This window comes from Echiichthys vipera, assembly GCF_963691815.1.
Source record: "Echiichthys vipera genome assembly, chromosome: 4".
NCBI classification, from domain to species: domain Eukaryota; kingdom Metazoa; phylum Chordata; class Actinopteri; order Perciformes; family Trachinidae; genus Echiichthys; species Echiichthys vipera.
This window is the reverse complement of record NC_139829.1, coordinates 5,002,568-5,026,477: the sequence shown is the minus strand read 5'-3', so window position 1 is coordinate 5,026,477 and position 23,910 is coordinate 5,002,568. Positions and strand designations below refer to the sequence as shown.

Genomic DNA, 23,910 nt, shown 5'->3' with positions numbered 1-23,910 from the left:
CACAAAACTTTAATTGAAATTAGACTGATCTATTTATTTTTAAACAAATGAACAAAATTCAACTAAGAATACTAAAAATTATTTTAAAAACACTTCTTTCACTGCAGCATGGGGAGAGGAGAGGGTTGAAAATAACACCATTTTAGGGGTATCAAACGCCATCTTGTTTACAGGGTTTTGTTTATTGTACCCCCCTCCACCAGACCTTCCTTGGGCTTGTTTCAAATAGTCTGCCACAAAAGTATTTATGCTGCTGTCATCAGCTGATTTGTCCCAGCGTTTGGTGGCATCTGTAATACACAATCACTGCAGACACTGCAGAGTCGGAAAACTTTTCTTAACTTTCCTGAAAAACCTTAACGTTGAACTGCAGCAAACGCTGAAATGCTGTTAGCATCTAGCAGCAAGCCAACGCGACCTAGTCGACGAGCTAGTTTCCAAGCAGCAAGAAAATAATGAAATTGTTTGTTATTATGGTGTGTACCTTCTTAGCTGCTATTTGGCTTAATTCAACATAAAAATAAGTATAATTTAAGAATTTTCTCAGCCTCCCTGTGTTGGACTGAGTGCGGTCACATGTAGCTAGCAGCAGACCTTTGTGGCCTGGTTTTTTGGTATGTGTGTGGGGCCTGGTTGACGAGTTACTCTGATTAATTCAGCTACCACTTTCGACAGTATTATTTTATTTCAATCTAACGGTTTACTCTCCCTGAGTTGCTGAGTTGCTGAGTTGCTGTTGAACGACGTGAACGTGCAGCACTGCAGGTGCGCGTTGGGGCATGCAATGGGTGGAAAACCTTCCCTGTTACAGGCTGGAACGTCGGAGAGACCCAGCTCTGTGGATAGGGAGGAAGAAAAGGAGAGAGAAAGATAGAAAAGATGCACAGATGGACAGAGAGAGACAGACAGACACACTTCCTGAGATGCAAGCAACCAAAGCCTAACAGTAACTATAATAATATCTATAGTAATGTGAATATGACTTATATGTTATGGCAGTTAATATAGCAGAACAGCAAGAAACAAGCACAGCTAAGGGGATAGATTATGAAAATGATAACAATTATGTCAAACATGATCAATGATGAGTAGTGGCAATAGCAGCTACAATACAGCGAGACATACCACTGATGGTGTTTTTTTAGCTACAAATGTTATAAATGATAAACTAATGATAGTTTATATGAGTAACAGCGATAATAGCAGCAAGAAGCGTCATGCAGGACCACAGCAGCAGGCACCACTACGTTCAGCAAAGACCGGCGAGACGACAAAGCACAAACAACTCCGGGGAAGAAGTTGAATTAGTAACATGCATTGATGAGACATAAATGATACAGACAGAGAGGAGAGAAGCTCAGAGTATCAGGAAAAGTATTGTCCCCCGGCAGACTAGGCCTATAGCAGCATCATTAAGCAGAACAAACTCAGTTTTAGAAATAACACCATACCTAAGGGCCTCATAAGCCCTAGCTGTAAGCTTTATCAAAAGGGAAAGTTTTAAGTTTACTCTCAAATATGGGGACAGTGTCTGCCCCCGAATAACACTTGGGAGTTTGTTCCACAGGAGAGAAGCTTGCTAGCTGAAGGCTCTGCCTCCCATTCTATTTTTGGAGACTCTAGGAACGACGAGTAGCCCTGCATTCTCAGAGAGCAGCGATCTAGTCGGGTGATACGGTACTATGAGCTCTTTAAGATACGACGGAGCCTGACCAATAAGAGCTTTATAGGTAAGGAGAAGGATTTTAAATTCTATTCTAGATTTTACAGGTAGCCAATGCAAAGAGGCTAATACAGGAGAAATATGTTCTCTTCGGTTTGTTTTAGTTAGTACACGAGCTTCAGCATTTTGGACCAACCTGAGACTCTTAACAGACGGAGGACAACATAACATCATCCAGAGTAACAATATCTTTAGCTGTTGAGTTTTGAAGGTTTTTGGGGCCAAGTACAATGACTTCAGTTTTATCTGAGTTTAATATCTGAAAATTGCAGGTCATCCAGCTTTTTATTTCCTTAATGCACATTTTATCTAACTGATCGGTTTCTTCTGGTTTGATCAACAAATATAATTGTGTATCATCAGCATAACAATGAAAGTTTAAGGAGTGCTTCCTCATAATATTTCCTAAGGGAAGCATTTATAAGGTGAAAAGAATTGGTCCAAGGACAGAACCCTGTGGAACTCCGTGACTAGCTTTAGTGTGCATGGAGGATTTGTCATTAACATGTAAAAACTGAGATCTATCTGATAAATATGACTTAAACCAGCTTAATGCGGTTCCTTTAATGCCAATTAGATGCTCCAGTCTCTGTAGCAGGATGTGATGGTCAATAGTGTCGAAGGCAGCACTAAGATCTAGAAAAACAAGTACAAAGACAAGTCCTTTGTCTGAAGCTATTAGAAGGTCGTTAGTCATTTTTACCAGTGCTGTCTCAGTGCTATGATTCATTCTAAATCCTGACTGGAAGTCCTCAAATAACTCATTATTATGTAAAAAGTCACACAGCTAATTGGCGTCTAATTTCTCAACAGAGAAAAGGAAGGTTAGATATAGGTCTATAGTTGGCTAGAACCTCTGGACCAAGACTGGGCTTTTTGAGAAGAGGTTTAATTACAGCTACTTTAAAAGCCTGTGGTACATAACCTGCTGATAAAGACATGTTAATCATATCTAATACAGGAGTGCTAACTAAAGGTAACACTTCTTTAAGTAACCTAGTTGGAATAGAGTCTTGGAGACAAGTAGAAGGCTTTGATGCTGAAATAGTAGAGGTTAATTTGTGGGTTGATTCCTGGGTTTGAAGAAAAATTGGTGCAAAGCGAGTTGATTTTGTCTCTTATAGTTATAATTTTATCAGAAGGTCATGGTCTCGTTACTACTGAGGGTTATAGGAATACATGGCTCAATAGAGCTGTGGCTCTCTGTCAGCCTGGCTACAGTGCTGAAAAGAAATCTAGGATTGTTCTTATTCTCCTCTATTAAAGATGAGTAATAGGCTGCTCTGGCATTACGGAGGGCCTTCCTATAAGTTTTTAGACTTTCTTGCAAAACTAAGCGAGATTCCCCCAATTTAGTAGAACGCCACTTACTTTCCAATTTTCGCGATATTTGTTTTAGTTCACGGGTTTGATAGTTATACTACGGAGCTAACTTCCTCTGTTTCATTATCTTCTTTTTTAAAAGAGCAACAGAGTCGAGTGTTGTTCGTAGTGAGCCTGCAACACTGTCAATAAGATGATCAATTTCAGAGAAACTAACATTAGTACAGGAATCTGGAATATTAGGATAAGGCATTCAATTAAATGCAGATGGAATCGATTCCTTAAATTTAGTTACAGCACTATCAGATAAACATCTAGTTTAGAAACTTTTGCCCAGAGGTGAGTAGTCCTGTAATACGAATTCAAATGTTATTAAATAATGGTTTGATAAAATAGGATTCTGTGGAAAGACTATTAAGTCATTGATTTCCACACCATAAGCCAAAACAAGGTGGAGGGTGTGATTAAAACAGTGAGTAGGTTTATGTACACTCTGACTAAAACCAATCAAATCTAATAGAGAGATAAACGCAGTACTAAGGCTATTATTATCAATGTCCACGTGAATATTAAAATCACCTACAATGATTACTTTGTCAGATTTAAGGACTAAATTTGACAGAAGAGTACGGACCAGGAGCACAATACACTATAACAAGTATAATTGGCTGCACAGTTTTCCAGGTGAAATGTGAAAGACAAAGAACAAGACTTTCAAATGAATTATAATTTAGTTTAGGGTTGATTAATAGGCCTGAGTCATAAATAGCTGCAACGCCTCCTCCTCGACCACTGCCTCAAGGAATATGAGTATTAATATGACTGGGAGGAGTGGATTCATTTAGGCTAACATATTCTTCAGGACACAGCCATGTTTCAGTCAGACAGAGTAAATCAATATGGTTATCTGATATCAAATCATTTACTAATACAGCTTTAGATGACATGATCATGTCATGTTTGTTTATGTTAATAAAGTTTGATTGAAAAAAACAGGTTGCGATCATAAACTGTACGTCGCAATCTAAAAGTTTTTCACCACATCACATGAATAAATAAATACATTCAGCTAATATATAATAGAGATAGTCTCTGATGTGACTGCTCATTATATGACTCAGGACCCCACTCTCTCAGATTTAGCCCATCCGTGCTTAAGTAATTGGTTGTGATAGGGTCATACACTGGGCCTGATCGAACTAGTTGTGATTTGACGTGATAACGACCCAATCAGGCTTTCTTGAACAGGTCCAGGGGTGTCCGTGTTTGCTGGGCTGGCAGTTATTTTACATTGTGGTGAAACTGCATGTCAAATCTGCAAACTTGTTCATTTCTTTTGTAATTTTCTGACAAACAGTCGAACTAACCGCTAGTTTTGGTTGGTGTCATTATCTTCAGTCTGTGATCCAACAGGTAATCGCGGTCTCCAACATCACGCTAGTAAGTGTTGCTATGACACGTGAAAGCATTGAGCCTGCGCATTGTTCGGTCTTGGCCCGATTTCAATCCGACAATTTTTTAAATGAATGGGCTGAAATATCTGAATTCACAAATAAAATTCGGAGTTGTTTGAACTACAGAATGGAAGTGATCAAAAAAGGATCTGAATGAAGAAACGTGTACTTTAATGCACTAGACAAAGCCAACACATACGTTGTCACTGCTCACGACGTGTTTGAAATGCTTCCAGACCTCAGACTTTCCTCCAGACTTGATCAAAGTTCATTCTCCTGTTTTTATCTGTTCCTTTACATCTCCAAGCTCCGTGTTGCTCTTTAGCTGCACAGCACCGCAGCAGGCCCGTGGGCAACATATGGCGTTTTTTTAGTTTGTTTTTTTTAGTTTTTTTGAGTTTGTGCAACTTTGTACACATTTGTTACTTAGGCCTATAGCTAAATATATATAGGCCTATAATATTACTGTTTATGGTATAGCTTTCTCTTCAGATTAGGCCAATAAAGCAATGATTTAAAAAAACAACAACAAAAAAAACACAAGCGCTGATCAAAGGCCCGGCTGGAGGATGGTGGTGGGAAATACAGGCCCAGGCTCGGGATCGGGCAGAGAATCTAAACTCTAGTCCAGTTATGGTTGACGACACGCGCCCACGTCCTAATCATCCTAAATCCACAACGCAAATGTCTTGGCTGACTACCTTCAATGTCTTTCTTTTTTATATATATTTTTTGTCAGTTTTCAAGCCTTTTATTATAAAGGACAGACAGGAAATGGGGTGAGAAAGAGAGGGGGAGACATGCAGCAAAGGGTCGCAGGTGTGAGTCGAGCCTGTGGCCGCCGCCTCGAGGACCTTCAGCCTCTCTACAAGGGGGGCTGCTCTAACCACTGTGCCATCGGCCGCCCCTACCTTCAATGTCTTTAAAACCAAATAATAATGATAAAAACTGACAGGATGCACTTTGATGAATTTCACCTCCTTAAAAAAATTTTTTTCTAAGAGTGGATTTTCATTCTGAAAGTCTGTTTTATTTTATTATGTTTTTGTGTAAGGTGCCATATAGATAAAGTTATAAAAATCAGTGGAGCAGTGTTTGCCTCGAAGGTCATAAAACATTACGGTGACAGTGGCTGACATTTATTTGTAATTTATGGCTGCCTATGGGCTGAAATACGCAAGAACACTGTCAATCTCCTTGTTTCAACCTTTTCACTTTACAAAATAAATGAGCAGAGATGCGAACAAAGTATAAATCCTGCAGCAGAAAGTAAGTGAACATGAGCGTCTGAGTGCTCCCAGTGTGTGCTGGTGACATTGTGGAGTCTTCTGTGTGGAACATGAGTAAATGAAACACTTTTGTCGAGCCTCAGTGGAAGCTGAGATGGTGGTGCATCAGCAGCTTTTCTGATCCGCAGGCTTTGACCAAACACTGTTTTTTGCCTCAGTGTGTGGGAAAGCCCAGATCTACCGTTCACTGTACTCCTCCTGTTGTTTTCACATCGGAGGATTGGTGGTTGTCATTTAATCTGTGACTCTAAGAAGACTGATGATCGCAAACTATTCCTACTGAAGTGGAAACGAGGTATGAAAATTCAGGTGCAAGTTCCCAGCAAATGCTTTGTTTTGCTCCTCATTAAAACTGAGGAATGCGTTGTGTTGCAGGATCAATTCAACGAGGGAGGCTGTATTTTGAGACTCTTCATTTTTAGAAGCTGTAGAATGACGGCGTCCAAATTTGTGATAGCTCCAAGGGAACAAATAAATGTTTCTGTTTTCATACAGAAGGGTTTTTAAGCTTTACTGCACTGACTCACCAGAAAAATAACAGCAGTAAATAAATACTAAAGAAGTTAGGTTTAGTTAGTCAACTAAAGGTGACAGTTAAGTTTAGACGACAAAAGGTGACGGTTAAGTTAAGACGGCCAAAAGGTGATGGTTAAGTTTAGACGACAAAAGACAACAGTTAAGTTTAGACAACAAAAGGTGACTGTTAAGTTTAGTCACTAAAGGTAACGGTTAAGTTTAGTAACTAAAGGTGACGGTTAAGTTTAGTAACTAAAGGTGACGGTTAAGTTTAGTCTCTAAAGGACTTGGTTCAGATCAGATAAAGGTGGTGATTTGTCTTGGTTCTTCCACCCCCCCCCCCCCCCCCCACCCTCCTCCCTACCGTGGTGTTGCCGTTTTTATTCTACGTCAGCTGATTCCCTTCTTTGCTCTGGATGTAATTTCTACAGTAATAAATATGTGGATTAAATATGAATTACAGTGCGTTACTTTTTGTACTTACGTAGTAAAAGCAAATGAGGACAGCCTGAGTTGGTTCAGTTATCATAGGACTTAATGGGGAAGCTGGAGGCGGTTGTGATCTTCCTCTGTCCATCCAAAGACTCCTTTTCAATTTTGACTCTTTCCCAGTTAATATTTTTGTGCCTGATGTTTGCAGGTTGCACTGTTTGCTCGCCGAGAATCCTCTTGTATGCAAATTATGTCTCTTTTGTGTCAGAAGCAACAGAGGAGGAAGTGAGATGTTTGACGTGCCTCAAGAAAACCTTGAACCCTGTCAAAACATCGGTTCTCTGCTCTCTGTCCTATTTCTGCTGTTGGAGATGAGCCAAGCAGTAAAAGTGGTGCGCAGCTGTGGTACAGATGGTGGCTCTATAGTAAAATACTTTTAATAGTCAGCACTTTTAAAAAATATCTGGATATTCCATCGGTCTAAAAAGATCATGCATTCAGCTGGTTTGGCCAAATGAACCGGTGTGGGTTTGAAAAACATATGCTACAAGAACAATTCAAATTATTTTATCTTTTTTGTTCCAGACACATTTTACAAACTAAAAATAAACTCTGATACGTTCAGTATTTTAAACTTGACTGGATATCCTCAGAAGATCAGGTTTGGCGTTGAGCTGCACATAATCACGAGTCCAAAAGAAGAACAAAAGTAGAACCAGAAATCTGTCCAACACTACAGAATGATAATGTGGGAGCACTGGGCAGCGGATGAATCGGCCTCACGATTCACCCTCCATTTTCGTACTTTGATAAGCTGTTAACGAGGACAGCGCTCAGCACTGCGGCCTCTCAGCGGAGGTGTAATACCTTACTGTAGGCAGCCAATGAATAATCCCATCTCTTGGTGCCCATCTCACTCTGCCAGCCGCGGGGCTCTGAAGTGGAGTGTTGAGTTTGGCGGAGAGGCGTTTCTATCAGGGCCCAGTATTAATTAACTGCTCACTACGCCCAGGCCAAAATAAAGAGAGGAGAAAAAGAATAAAAAAACAGACAGCTCAGGGGAGTTTATCCTGAGTGGAGAGTCCTCCTACACAGGCCAGAGAGATGGAGAGAGGAGAGAGGAAAGAAGCAAAGTCAGGCAGTGAATAATACATCTCTCTCCTGGTGCAGACTGTGTTTGTACAGAGAAAAACCAGACGCCTGATAAAACTTCAGTCTGCGGACTGAAAAAACTGAAATCAAATGGAATTAAAATGGTTCCTTGCAGACCTTGACAAGCTTAAATGGGTAAAAAGAAAAAAAAGATATACAAAAAACAACAAAATGGAGATAACAACACCGAAATTATTAAAAAGAAGCCTTAATATTCAAGAAAAAAACATTTAAACTAAGAAACCGAAGCACAAACATCCTCCAAGGCTGCACTACTCTCTGAATTTAATCATCTTAGAAATAGTTGCAAAACCACCACAAAAAGATGCAAAATTATTAAAAAATAGATGCAAAACTACCTCAGAAAGATGCAAAATGACTAAAAATAGATGCAAAGCAACCACAAAAAGATGCAAAATGACTAAAAATAGATGCAAAATCACCACAAAAAGATGCAAAATGACTAAAAATAGATGCAAAACCACCACAAAAAGATGCAAAATTATTAAAAAATAGATGCAAAACTACCTCAGAAAGATGCAAAATGACTAAAAATAGATGCAAAGCCACCACAAAAAGATGCAAAATGACTAAAAATAGATGCAAAATCACCACAAAAAGATGCAAAATGAAAAAAAATAGATGCAAAACCACCACAAAAAGATGCAAAATGACTAAAAATAGACGCAAAACCACCCCAAAAAGATGCAAAATGACTAAAAATAGATGCAAAATCACCACAAAAAGATGCAAAAGGACTAAAAATAGATGCAAAACCACCACAAAAAGATGCAAAATTACTAAAAATAGATGCAAAACCACCTCAGAAAGATGCAAAATGACTAAAAATAGATGCAAAGCCACCACAAAAAGATGCAAAATTACTAAAAATAAATGCAAAACCACCACAAAAAGATGCAAAATGACTAAAAATAGATGCAAAACCACTTAAAGCGAAAAATGTCATGCAAAACAATCACAGAGATACAAACCAATGGAAAAACAAACAAAACAACTTCCATTCATTTAAATGTTTAAATGTATGTATATTGATTGTGAATTGAATTTATCATTGTGTGTACAATGTAATGAACAGGCATTTTCATGAAAGGAACAAATAAATACAAAAAAAACTTAAAACGGATATGAATAAAATGTAAGAATTTTGAAAACAGGCTTAGTTCTCCTTTAAGAACAGCAGTTAATGAGAATATAGTTGCTGAACTTTCCTACACATTTCACTCAAATCTGTGATCGTGTTTGAAAATGTCCTCCTGTGGAACAGACGGACACGTTGGTGGAGGAAACACACGCAAACATCAAAGCTTCCTGTTTGAGGGTTGTGAGCGTTAACAAGCTGCAGCAGCATCAGTGAAGCGAAGCAGAGGAACACCACACATAAATAATGTGACGATACGTCTGTAATATGCAGATATACAGTTGATTTTGTATACAGGGAGGGTGGGGAAGGACAAGAACGAAGATGGAGGGACAGAAGAGGGATGAAGGAGCGAGAGAAAAAATGGATTCAGTGCTCTGTCTGACAGGACGGATGGATAGATGAGGAGAGAGAGAGAGAAGTGAGGAGATGGACAGAATGGCAACACAGGTTTCTGTCTGTATTTTTAAACCACTGGAGGGATGGAGAGACGGGGAGGAATGCAAAGAAGGAGACAGAAAAAACAGAAGGATCATTTTTCGATGGACAGTGTCAGAGTCAAAGAGAGGCAGAGAGAGAGAGAGAGAGAGAGTTAGAGAAAGAGAGAGAGAGAGAGAGACAGAGAGAGAGAGAGACAGAGAGAGAGAGACGTGAGAGTATTTTTTTCTGGCTCAGGGACTACGGTTCAGCCCCGTCCTCATGACGGCAGAGGGATACGAGGGGGCGATGCCGGATGCATGTTAATTAAGCAGAATACTAATTGGAAAGACAGAAAGGAGGAGAAGGAGACCAGACCACCATTCAGACCCCCTCCTCCTCTCCTCCTCCTCTCTGCAGGAGACCGGAGTCTGATGAGCGCTAATCAGATTGTGATTGGCTCAAGTCTTAGCTGAGCTCTACTGTCTGTCTGTCTGTCTGTCTGTCTGTCTGTCTGTCTGTCTGGATGCCAGAAATACGAGAATTATAAATAATGACATCTTGTAAACACACGTTAAAGTGAAATTCTGGTGTAAAATCATCTCATGGTCTTTTTCAGCACTCACGTTCATCAAATAAGCCATCGGGACAGTTCTTTTCATTTAACAACTATTAACGGAGAAATCCGGTAGAGTTGCTAACAGCCGGACGTAGCTAACACTGATTAGCTCAGGGCAGTACAGTGAAGGCATTCAAAGGTCTTTTTTAACCACTAACACTGCTGAAAATAACAGCAAACCTCTGCAGCAGCATGAGAAGAGTCCCTACACAGAAAACAAAGCAGCAACAATGTAGTTAGTGAACCCAGAGTTTATTAAAAGAGTGTTTTAAAGACTTACTTACTGGCCCCTGTACCAGCTCCTCTCATAGTTAAGTCCATTCAAGTGGATTACCAAAGTCAATCCAAAAGGAAGGAGCCCATTGGTGCTTTGTTTTCTGTTTAGGGACTCTTCTCATGCTGCTGCAGATGTCTCTAGACTACATCTCTCAATTCCACCTCCATTGTCGCCTCTCATCCAGGCCCCCACCACAGCGACTTCCTGGTTGATCCAATCAGGAAGCTCCAAAAACTGCAGTTCTCTGAGTGTGCACCAGGGGCAGGTTTCATAACAGAGCAGTTTCTCATTGACCTCCATGTTAAACAGGCCGTTTACACAGCATCATTAAACCTGTTTAAGGCCTGGGACAAAAAACATTCTAGTCTGTATGTTAAGGTCTTATCTCCATGACAACATTGAGGGGGAGTTTTTTATTTTATTGGAGATTAAAGTTTATGAATAATTAGGGGCGTGGTCTCTTGAGTGACAGTTAGCCTCTGGCCCTCACTTCTCCTCGGAGGTAAATGTCAACCAGATGGAAGTATGCCCTTCCCCCAACGTCACATACATGCCCTTTGTTGGTAAGAGGAGGCGGAGTCAAAGATGGTGACTCCCGTAGGCGAGAACGATTGGATCAAGTTGAGAGAACGGACCTCGAGAGATAGGCTTTGTCCATTTTTTATACAGTCTATGGTCACACCTCATATTTAATGCAGTGATAACAGCTGATGACGCAATCGAATCAGCTAAGTTTACCTACATGCACACTGGTTATACTGGTTTTGATTGGTGATATGAAGTTTAAACATGGTCATGCATCTTTTTTTATATGATTCTAAGATGATCTAGGTTTTTGATAAATTGGAGTCAGCGCAGAAACAATCTGACATACAGTTTCTTTGGCGGTGTTCATCAGGAAATGTTGTCTGGTTTAGAACCAGTAACTCTACCACCTGAATCTGCAGAATATATCGATAGATAGATAGACAGATAGATAGATATAAAGATAGATAGATAGATAGATAGATAGATAGATAGATAGATAGATAGATAGATAGATAGATAGATAGATAGATAGATAGATAGATAGATAGATAGATAGATAGATAGATAGATAGATATTTATTCGGTAATAACTTCTTAGTATCATTGTTCCATTGATGTAAACAGTGTTATTAATGCTGCTGTCTGTCTCAGCCAGGACACGTCTTTCACTGCTGGTTAAATAAAGGTTAAATAAACACAGTGTGTCCTCTGTAGGGGACATTCAGTCAGTCATGGTGGGAGGCCAACTCACTTACTCACAGTACCGTGCAGATGGCAGACATTAAGCAAAAACCTGGGTGTTTACATGCTGCAGTTTTTTTTTTTTTTTTTTTTAATCAAGCATATTTATCCAGGATGTGATGTTGCAGCCATAAAAACATGTCACCTTGGGTTTAGATATTGTTGTACATATTACTGCAAAAAGTACAACTTATATGTAATCCACTTATTTATTACTGGAGAAATCATGTCCAGAGCAAAGAAGGAATTCAGGTGACGTAGTATAACAGGGTCCGAACAGGTGCTTGAAATCCTGGAAAAGGCTAGAATTTTAATGTTGTGTTTTCAAGGTTTTAAAAGTGCTTGAATTTTGGATGAAATGCTTGAAATTGTATCCGCATTTCTTTCACAATAAACAGCTATAGAACAGAAAAATAATTACATTTTTATTCCCTCTGGTATAATGAAACAATTTTAGCTGTTTATAGTATAATACTGTCTCTTTTAACGTGATTTTAATGAAAAAACAACAACTAAGTGAAGTACTAATTGACATTATTTATGTATTCCTAGGAATATGTAATTTACCACATTTGTAAGGTGCTGGAAAAGCTTGAAAATGGACCTTGAAAGGGCTTGAATTTGACCTCAGAAAAGGTGTAAAAGAGCGCCAAAATCCACGTAGAGAGGTCGTTTTGATGCCTGTCCCTAACAACAACAAAACTTTGTCATATTTCCTCAGATATCGCAGAAACCTGTTGATGACAGTACGTTCAATCAGGCTCATTAATTATAGATTTCAGAGCCTGGCGCTGAAACAAAAACCTGCCTGATCACATCCACCTTCTGTGAGCTTCTGCTCTCATTTATCTGTGATGGCGGCGGCAGCCTTCAGGCTTAATTAAAGAGCGAGGAGTCGTGTGTCGCAGTCGAAGCTCGTTTTTAAAGCTGTAATGCGTCCAGGATTTGATTTGCTCTGTGTTGCCGCTGGCACATCACAAAACGGAGGTTAATGGTTTTTCAAATGTCAGTGTGAGAGTGTGAGAAAGAGGAACAGGATGAAGGGAGAGACATTCATTTCTCGTGGCTGAAGGGTCGTCACTTCTCTGATTTGAGTTTAAACATTTTAGACAGAATGTTTCCTTCCAACCAGAAGCCCGACAGGAAGGGGAGACTGTATCTTCCTCCTGCGATGCTGCTGACTGACATCAGCTCTTCACAGAGGCTGTAACCAACGCTTTGGAAAACCATTTGAGCCTCCTAAAAACTGTGAACTTAGTCCTCGGCTGTGCCAGCTGCTGCTCTCAGACGTCTGCTCCTCACATTGATTTTCTTCTTCTGAGGCGCAGTGTGCTCTCTTTTTATTTCTGCACATTTGTCTTTTATCAGAGAGTCATTATTTTTCCTCATTAGATACGAGAGAGAGAACAAAGGAGTGAGTGTTTCTGCAGAGCTACAAAGGGGCACGATTAATGCAGCAAAAGCAGAGAGTCTGAGGAAAGGTGAACAGGAGGTGAAACGCTGCTTTCAGACAGTTTGATTTGTTGTCTTTTGTTTCTGCAAACCAATCATACCTTTGAGCAAACCGTTTGATTGTGTGGGAGTCACTTCTGCTTTTTATTGTTACGAAAACATTTTGAGACCTGATTTCCTTTAAAAAAAACACATTGAATTCTTCTGACCTGTTTTATTTCTGACACATTCATCTCATGTGACATCTGTTCCCGAAGGATATACATGTTGAAATACTTTCAATGTCACAAAAGATCATTTTTAGCGGTGTGCATATCTCCCTCATAGACGATTATTATTACATTTGAATGTATAAGGATTCAGCAGCGCTGGAAGGAGTACTCAAAGCTTTTACTTAAGTAGTAAAACCACACTGTAAGTGAAGGTCCTGCATTCAAATGTTACTGAAGGAAAAGGACAAAAGTGTTTAAAATGTTAAAATAAATAAATTTTATAATTCAATTTAAAAAAAAAAATTTTTTACCTTTCTGGCATGTCTCACAGCACTTAGTAAAAATATGAACATGACCAACTCCGCCTCCCTCCAAAGTCCTACCCTCTCTCACTGCTTGACCTCTGACACTCCCTCCTCCCCCGACTTGTGCGCTGAGAAAGTGAACAGCTCAAGTGAAACGGCTGGTTTGTTTACACTACCGCTGAAGTTAGCACTGACGCTAATGCTAAAATATATAATACCACAGTATTACAGAACTATAGTAAGTGATAACTGATAGCATCTGGATAGCATCCGTTCCGGTCGGCGGCCCGTCGACACCCGTTCCAGTCGGCGGCCCGGTCGACACCTTTAACCAGTCCTTCCGTGTTCCAGGAGGCGCTCGTTGGGGGGGGTAATGATTAAATCAGGACAGTCCTCCTCTCCTTTTTAGTCTTTGTTTTTGTCTTCCTCTGTCTGTGTTTTTCTGTATGTGCTCCCCTTTCTGTTTCCCTGTTGTGAGCTCGTTTTCTTGGCAGGTGTTTCTCGTTGGCACTGATCACCTGCCACTCTGTATATTAAGCCGTTAAGGTACATTCTGACATCCATGTTTCTGATTTGTATCTGTTGATCATTGTACCCTTAATAACTGTGTCATTGTTGGCTCTTTATAATCTAAATCAAAGTGCCCACTTTTTCTTTAAGTCCTGAATACTGTGCTGCTCTAGGACCTCTTCACCCTGATGCCCAGTTGATCTGGTACTAACCTTTTTTGCCTCTGTCCCGTGTGATTGACAGGTGTGCTGGTGGTGAACGTGACGTGGAGGAAGAGAACCTACGTGGGAACTCTGTTAGACTGCACCAAACACGACTGGGCTCCTCCAAGGTGACACTGCACTCTGCTGAACTCTTAATGCCTCCATGTTTCTTTGTAGAGAACTGAAAGCACACAACATGCTCTACTAAGATTTATGGCATTCCCAAAAAAGTTCCCTGGTGCAAGAGATCCAGTTATGTGCCATTATGTGTGTTACTACGTGACTTGTGAGTAGTTCGTTTCAGTTGACTTTGCTGCCGGATTTCTACAGCAAAGGATAGAAATGGGCAGCTATGACTCAGTGTTAGCGTGGGTCGTCCTCCATTCGAGAGATCGGTGGTTCGATCCCAGGCTCCTCCAGTCCACATGTTGAAGTGTCCTTGCGCAAGACTCTGAACCCGGAACTGCTCCCCTTGCTGTAAATGTGTTGTGAATGGTTAGATTAGATTAGATGGTAAGTAGATCCACTGCCATCAGTGTGAATGTCTGTGTGAATGGGTGAATTTGACAAGTAGTGTGAAAGAGCCTTGAGTAGTCAGAAGACTAGAAAGGCGCTATAGAAGTATAAAAGTACAAGTCCATTACCATTTACCAAATGCCCTCTCGTGGTTGTATGCAACTCCGAAACTTTAAATTAATGTGAACATGTTTCATATGGGTGTGTACTGAATCACGGTATTAAACAAGTCCCGGAGATTAATGATTAAAGTTTTTAACGTGAAAGATAAATGCAGACGTGACGCTCCAGAATCTCCCCTGCTTTCTCTGTGTCGATATCTTCAAACTCTACACTCGTTCATCATACGCCTGTTCAACATGCACAGACATGTAAACACATAGAAAAGCTCTATTTCTGAACTGTTACAAGCTGAAACCAGAGCTGTCTGTATGCAGTCATAACTGTGGATATTATTCTAACACAGATCTTGATATGAAACTAATCAAACTGGTCGTAGAATGGTATCGGGTTACCATGGTTACTGTTCGCTGCACGACTGCAATTCTCATTTACGCATCGTCGAGCCAGCCTTGTCATGGGTCGATGCAACTTTTCCAAGGGCTGGCTTCATGAAGAAAAATATAAAAGATGATTGATAAACGATACCAAGTGAGAAAATAAAGATGCAAACAATGTTTGAAATCTTTCGACATCTCCAATTTTAAGCCATATGGAGCGGCAAAAGCAGAAACATATATATTATATGTTGTTGGAGAAGTTCGGAGAAGTCATGGAAAAGGACTTTCGGGCAGCACCAAGGTGCTTCTGGTAAGCCATTCGGTACCTCAGGAGGGGGAAACGGGGAACCGTCCAAGCTGTTTATAGTAAGGACGAGACACTGGTGACCTCAGCTGATGAGGTAATCTGGCGGTGGAAGGAGCACTTTAAGAAACTCCTTAATCCAACTAACAAGCTTCTGCAGAAGCGGAGCTGGAGGCTGATAGGGGATCATCGTCAATATCTCTGGCTGAAGTCACTGAGGTAGTCAAATAACTCCACAGTGGCAAAGCCCCAGGGATTGATGCGATTCATCCTGAAATGCTGAAAGCTTTGCATAGGGAGGGGCTGTCTTGGTTGACACGTCTCTCCAAAATTGCATGGAAGTCTGGGAGAGAGGGACCAGAGAGTGTGTGCCAATTACAAGGGTATCACACTGCTCAGCCTCCCTGGTAAAGTCTACTCCAAGGGGCTGGAAAGGAGGGTTCGTCCTATAGTCGAACCTCAGATTGAAGAGAAACAATGCGGATTCCGTCCTGGACGTGGAACAACTGACCAGCTCTTCACTCTCACAAGGATCCTGGAGGGGGCCTGGGAGTATGCCCATCCAGTCTACATGTGATTTGTGGATCTGTAGAAGGCATATGATCAGGTCCCCCGGAATATACTATGGGAGGTGCTGCGTGAGTATGGGGTGAGGGGGTCACTTCTGTGGGCCATCCAATCTCTGTACACTCAAAGCGAGAGCTCTGTCCGGATCCTCAGCAATAAGTCGGATTCGTTCCCGGTGGGGGTTGGCCTCCACCAGGGGTGCACTTTGTCACCAATCCTGTTTGTGATTTTCGTGGACAGGATATCGAGGCGTAGTCGTGGTGGGGAGGGGTTGCAGTTCGGTGGGCTGAGGATCTCATCCCTGCTTTTTGCAGATGATGTGGTCCTGATGGCATCGTCAATCAGAGGATCAGCACCTCTAAATCTGCGGACATGGCTGGCAGCAGGAAACTGGTGGATTGCTTAATCCGGGTAGGGAATGAGTCCTTACCCCAAGTGAAGGAGTTCAAGTACCTCGGGATCTTGTTCATGAGTGAGGGGACGATGGAGCGTGAGTTTGGCCGGAGAATCGGAGCAGCGGGAGCGGTGTTGCAGTTGCTGACAGCTGAGCCGGAAGGCAAAGCTCTCGACCTACCGGTCAATCTTCGTTCCTACCCTCACCTCCCTCACCTATGGTCATGAAAGCTGGGTCATGACCGAAAGAACGAGGTCGCAGGTACAAGCGGCTGAAATGGGTTTTCTCAGGAGGGTGGAAGAGTTACTTTCAAAGAAAGGTCTTATTTTTTCAATAATTGCATGTAGTTTTTTATTGAATTTGGCTGAAGAAAACAGCTGTAAGCCTAACACAAGTGACCAAAAGGCAACAACAAAGATGTTAAATGATATTTTAAATTAGTTGTTATTCTAATTGTAAACACAGACCTCATGTTGTTGGTGCATTCCCCCGTTTGATGTGTTTTATTGTTGCTCTTATTGGCTTTATTTACTGCTGATTGTTTATTTGATGAAGTGAATAGAGCACTTATTTTTGTGAAAGTGCTTTGATGTTGCTGAAATGATAAAAAAAGAAAAACTAACCTGTCAGCTGCTGTTCCATGATGAGCTTTAACAGAAGCACTCTACACCCTGACTGGCTCACAAATGGAGAGTGTTTTTTGTAATTGCTGAGTGGAAAATGTGACAGTACCTCCTCGAAGGGCTCAGACCTCACAATTATTGCTCCTGTATGTAAATGATTGTTGTCATGGCAATTACAGCTTAATCTCAGAAACCGGGGGACTACATATCTTTTTTTCATTTGGATTCTGAGTATACTGTTATTCAATGGAATAAAACGCATCCTCTTTGTTTGATTTTATTATCGGTCTGTGAATGAAACTTCAGCCAGAAAATATCATAATGAAATGATCGAATTAAAAGCTCAAAATATGACAAAAAGCTTGATGTTATAAACTACTGTTGAATGGCGCTTAGAGAGCTCAGACCTCCGCCGAAGACAACGGTGCGTTCATGTGCTCCATGTGGTTAAATTTCCACGGTTATAGTAACTTAAAATTAAAGCAAAGTTACTGAATAAACAGGAGTAGGAGGCCTGGGTCTCTGGCAGAGATTACACCGGCTCCAGGAGTGACGTGCAGGCAGCATTTATGATTTATGATTTAAAATGGTTTTCAACACAGTACCATGCTCAAGGACTGTAAAACACCGACCCTCACAGCCTGAATCCTCCCACTGCTCTAGATTAGCATTTAGTGTATGTGTCATAGATAGCAGGCTGAATTGAAAGGCATGGTGCAAGTGCGGCTATTTAATTAGCATAACAGAGCTAATGTTAACACGGTGTGTTCCTAAACCATCTGTTAGTACAGTTGATCGAGAGCAAACCATCTTGTCACTTATAGTAACATCACCACACGAATGACCAGAGCCCAGGTCGAGATGATGGAGTTAGCATGCTAATGATGCTAATCCTGACAACTAGCCTCCGAGGAGAAGTGAGGCCTAGAGGCTAACTGTCACTCAAAAGACCACGCCCCTAATTGTTCATGAACTTTAACCTCCAATAAAATCAAAACTAGCCTGGTACAAAAAAAATTCACCCCCCTCAGTGTTGTCATGGAGATATGACTTAAACATACAAACTAGAATGTTTTTTGTACCAGGCCTTAAACAGGTTTAATGATGCTGTGAAATGGCCTGTTTAACATGGGGGTCAATGAGAAACTGCTCTACTGTGCAAACTTCTCCTACTGGACACACTGGTCACTTCCGTATTGGATCAACCAGGAAGTCGCTGTGGTGGGGGCATGGCTATTTCGTCTCCATCTAAACAGAACGTAAGGTTTATAAAACGATACAATCTCCATTGAATTATACATTCGATATTATCGAAAGTATAAAAAGTATTGAGGCTATAAAAAAATAATACAGACGACACAGCGTAGCATAGCTTACTTGTGGTAGCATGTGGCTAACGTTAGCTTGGCACTAGCCTGCAGTCATCATCAGCGTTCTAAGCTGTATGGATGCTGTTCAACTGGACCACCATTTTATACTTAGTGCTGCAGTGGGAAATTGACTAACTATGCTGAAAATAGGTGGGACTACAAATGCATACACTCTGTGGCCAAAAGTAGACTCTAATATCCACACACGTTTGTGTACTCAGGCCGTCAATTACTTTCACTGCCACGTAAAACAACTCATTAATAGCTGTTTAACAGTTATTTGTGTGACAAACAAGAGCAATTGATTCTTCATTGGTTCATGCAACACCAAGTTTTATACAAGTCCAACCAGAAGTTTTACTGTAAATCTGCTGCTGACAAACAAACAAACAAACAGACAAACTGAACCGAAAACATGACCATCCTTGGCGGAAGGTAAAAACAAACAGCCATGGATGAGCTTCAGCTTTTCCGTTTTTTTGGGAAGTCATCTGGACAAGATCACTCAATCGATCCAAATTTTTAAATTGAGGCATGACAGCAACAAATGACCTTGAAATGTCAAAAGAATTTCAGTCGGACGTTCTGGCAGCTTCAGTGAAATTCAGGGACACACTGATGTAAAAAAGCAATTACGAACATCATAAGAAATGTGAGATATGATCGCTTTGGAATCACAGAGGGGGACCAGAAAGTCTCGTCCCAACGTGCTTTGCAGTCTCTTCCGTTAATAACACCAAAAACAGTCTCTCCAAGGTCAGAATATATTCAAGCAGTGTCATAATTAATGCACTAAAAGGTTTAGGGTCCGGCTTGGAAGATTGACTCTGTCCATAAATATAAAGTGATGCATTTTCCTTGTCCCAGCAGACAGGTTTTTGATATAAATAACAATGTGTGAGTGTAGAGAAGCATCTTCCTTGTTAAGATGTGAGGCGCTCTGGTAAACAACATCAAAAGACTTCAAAGTAGAAGAAGACGGCGTGTGAATACAAAATGCCTCCATCTCAAATCAAGACAGAACTGTGGATTGTACACAGTTATGTTATGTTATCAGAAGAGGAGCTGGCTTTTATAGGAAACAAAAAGTCAATTTCTATCCTTGACATCTGGATAAAGCGGTCCACATGAGCCTTGAATGATGAACCTTTATCTTCTGTGTTTTATTGTCGAAAGGAACAAGAGTTCAAACCTTCTCAGGTTCAAACCTTTCAAGAACAACAGCGTCAACAAGAAGAATAGTTTTAAGATAATGATTTTGGATTCAGACACTGGTGGAACAAGGGAATCACAGCAGTATGTACATTCCTTCATAGGCCCTTTTTAAAGTTTTTAAGAAATACAAAAGGAATTTGATCCAGAAAATAAAGACTTTTTAGGTACCTACAAATAAGGAATTACTATGATAAAAGAATAATGCCAAGGCCCCCAGGTCCTTCATAAACAGAATGGGAATAACGGGTATAACACGTATTGCTGTTCTATGTGGAAGGCACAGCATTTATCCACAAGCTCCAAGAAGCCGAGGAATTTGATTTGTTTCTTTATAACATCACATATCAAAAGGAAACAGTGGAGGAGGCAGTGCAGAGGCATACACGCCAATCACGCTCATACCCAAAAATTCTAATATTTTGGTAAAAAATATGTCTTACTCCGTGATTCGGTTCTGCCCCAAATTATAATGGGTTCTTCTCTGGCAACTCTGCAACACTCTCCCACCAAGTTTCATGAAATTTGGGCCAGGACTTTTTCTAAAATACTGCTGACAAACCAACCAACAAACCCAACCGAAAAAAATGACCTCCTTGGTGGAGCTAAGTGATAAGAATATGGAGTGATATGATGCAATGCCAGTGACCTCTACTGTTCTGTCACATTCGTCGCCTGCTGAGAGTCTGTACAGGACTGCTGTGTAGAGGAGGGCAGTGTGCATGGGAATGAATTAGGCCGGCCATAAATTTCTCCCTTTTCCCTAATGGTCTGACTAAGTCGCAAATTTGTCGCCAGTTGCTTTTTATAAATAAAGTTGCTAAGAAGGTGTGAAAAGTGTGACAGTAACTGCAGAGTGATACATTCTTTAACATCATAGTCATCAAAATACCACAAAAGTCTCCAATAACACCAGAAACAAAAAAAAAATGTCGTCAGGAGGATTTGGAAAGTCGCCAGATTTAGCAAGAAAGCCGCCGGTGTTGGTATACAGCGTCTCTCAGTTTCTTCTTCTCCGTTGGTGGATTTGGCAGAAATACAGCGCGCCATACAGGCCTGGCAGATGAACTACAGTGTTTTGAGTCAGTTTCACTGGTTTGGTGTGGACACAGATATTTCTTGAGCCGAGGCTATGGGGAGAGAAAACTTTTTAAGAACAAAAAGATTGTTTTCTATCGTGTGGACGTACCCTAAGTTGGAATTAAAACGACAACAATGTGTTTGTTATTAAGAGGAATTGTCTTCTAAATCCATTGTTTTTGTCTCCTTCTTCTTCTTCTTTTTCTTCTTCTTCTTCTTCTTCTTCTTCTTCTTCTTCTTCTTCTGTCCAGGTTTTGCGAGTCTCCCTCCAGTGACCCTGAGTTGCCCGGTGGGCGCGGTCGGGGGAAACGGATGCGAATGGCCATGGCCGAGCGGCCCTGCGTTGAGCCGGCCCCTGCCGCCAAAGTCAGGGGTCTGTCACAGCACAGGAGTCGTGGAGGTGGTGTGGCTGGTACCGCTTCACCCATCCACAGCAAGGGGCGGAGAGGGAGCCTGAACCTCATTAACAGCAACTGCCGAACACCTGCTTCTTTCTTCACTGTGGAAGAGGTGAAACCTGCCAACAGCACCTCCTCTCTCTCCTCCGGGAAGCGAAAGAACAAACCACCGGCTGACCTGGACCTCAGCATGGTCTCCTCTGAGGACATTAAAAATGGGAATGGGAAGAGGATCCGAGCCAAATCCCGCAGCGCCCCATCCACGCCGCAGGGCAAATCAGACCCCTCGTTTATGGACCCTGGGGGAGGTTGTGCCTCCTCACCGCCTCCCCCACCCATCCTTATTGACTGCCCCCACCCAAACTGCACAAAACGCTACAAGCACATCAACGGCCTGCGCTACCACCAGACACATGCACACCTGGAGGCTGAGGAGCAGAGGAAGCCGGAGCTGGAGCCCATGAAGGACGGGGAGAGTGAGGAACGACTGTCAGACTGTGAGGATGCCATCAGCAACATGACCTATGACCTCTCAGAGACAAACAGCACTAATTCCAACAGCTCCTCTAAGAAACCAGCTCCTCTGTACAAGGTGACCACGGTGGGGTCTCCTAAGAACAGACGGCTACTCCTCAGTACTGACCACAGTCCCTCAGCCAACCCCAAGAGCAGAAGAACCTCACTGCTGAAAGATGGGCTGATTGATGACCTTAGCAATCTGCCCATCATCTCCAACATGACCGTGGTTCTGGAGAACTGCATGGTCCCAGACAGGAACTCCACGGTCGAGATGCCCAAGCTGGAGGCCGAAGGTTTGATCGACAAAAAGGGCGGTGGATGTGACAAGGGCAAGAAGGCCAATGGGAAGGTAGACAAGCTGTCCAAGTCACGGACCAATCGGCCGATCGCTCCGGCTCCTGCTCCCCCCAAGCTGATCGCCATACCCAACACAGGGTATCCGACTGGCACAGCAGATACTGCAACCTCACAGCAGCCCTCGCCCCTGGCAGCCATAGGCCTCACCAGTAAAAACCTCCCCCTGAAACCCATCAAACCAAAGCTGAGCATCGTTGTGGAGCCGAGCCTTGTCAAAGCCACCTTGGTTACCTGCAGCAAAGAGACCAGAAAGAAAGAGAAACGGAGGCTGAAGGACAAACATAGCAAAGATGCACAAGCCAGAACGCCAAATGGCGATAGCAGTGCAATCAAAATGGAAGATGGTGGTGGCTCCAAAGTGGGTGTCAAGGAAATAGCTGGAAGTCTTCTGAAGGAACACCTCAGTAAGCAGGATGTCATGAACGGGCTCACAGAGAGCCAGGAGAGCAGGATGGCCAGTATCCGAGCCGAGGCTGACAAGGTGTACACCTTCACCGACAATGCCCCCAGTCCCTCCATCGGCAGCTCATCGCGGCTTGACTCCAGCGGCATGGCAACAGACAGCAAGAACAACAGCCCCGCCTACTCTGACATCTCAGACGCCGGGGACGACGGGGGATCTTCCGAATGTCGCTCGGATGGTATCAGATCAAAGTCTGCCTGCTCAGCCTCTTCAGAGGTGAGCTCTAACAGCAACCACGGTAACTCCGGTAAAACCCCACCCACGGCTTCTGCCCCACCATCAAAAGACCCCCAATCCCCATACTACCACAGCTACGAGCCCTACTACCTGCAGGGGTACATGCAGTCGGACAGACAGAACAGCAGCAGCGCAGCTTTTCACAAAAGCTCCGGCCTCGACGGAAAAGGTAAAGACAGAAAGGAAGAAGTGAAAGAGGATGACAAAAGCTCCTCCCATGAGTTCTCAGACTCAAAGAAAGGGGACGGTCCCCCTCAGTCTCAGCTCCAGCTGGCTATGAGTCAGACCCAGACTGCCTTGGCCCAGTCGCTGTACTACGGCCAGTACTCCAGAGGACTTTACATGGACCAGAAACTGTTACTGGCCTCCAAATGCTGTGACCAGACGCACAGTGCCAAGCAGCGGGGCGAAAGGGGACAGGGGGTGAGAGACAGTGATGACGATAAACATATGGTTGTGGGTTCAGCTGGTGGACCCATGCTGATTAAAGGTCCAGATGGCGCTAAAGGTTGCTGTCCCAAACCTGTCCTGTCCTACGTGGAGATGAGTGAGAGAGGAGAAAGGGGACAGAGTCTGGGCATAAAGACGGTACACGGTGGCATGGTTGATCAGCACCAGGTCTCGATGAAAGACTGCGATGACATCAAGTCACCTTCCTCTTCCTCTTCTTCATCACTCCACAACCCAAACAGTCAGACAGATCTGGACTCAAATGTTTCCTATTCCAGTGTAAGTTTCTCCCTCTGTCTATAACCGCCGCCGCCGCTGATGGTGTTGTTGGTGTGCTTTAATGACTGCTGTTGAGTGTCACAAAGAGATTAATCACAGTGTACAGCTAAACCAATAGGTGCTAATAACAAAGACCGTGTGGCTTATGTGGTGCTGTAGCTGTACTCTGACATTTGTCTGAAATCAAATGGTTTGATTTGATGGATGCAAATGTTTTTAATGTTTAGATAACGGGGGAAACGTGTAATTTCAACTTTAGCTGTAAATGTAAACATGCACACATAAAGGAACAAAAAAAAGCATTTCTAATACACAAATGTTTTTTTTTT

The 23,910-nt window shown here is 42.2% G+C and overlaps 1 protein-coding gene across 1 annotated transcript in view; it reads left to right on the top strand.

Annotated features, from left to right (window-relative positions):
• znf608 (zinc finger protein 608) overlaps positions 1-23,910 on the top strand; it is a gene marked incomplete at its 3' end in the record, with an annotated part of 80,033 nt that overhangs the window by 40,901 nt on the left and 15,222 nt on the right. Inside the window, exons 3-4 of the mRNA XM_083912147.1 lie at positions 14,353-14,440; positions 21,130-23,581. Coding sequence (XP_083768273.1) covers positions 14,353-14,440; positions 21,130-23,581 — 2,540 coding nt within the window. The remainder of the gene's footprint in view (positions 1-14,352; positions 14,441-21,129; positions 23,582-23,910) is intronic.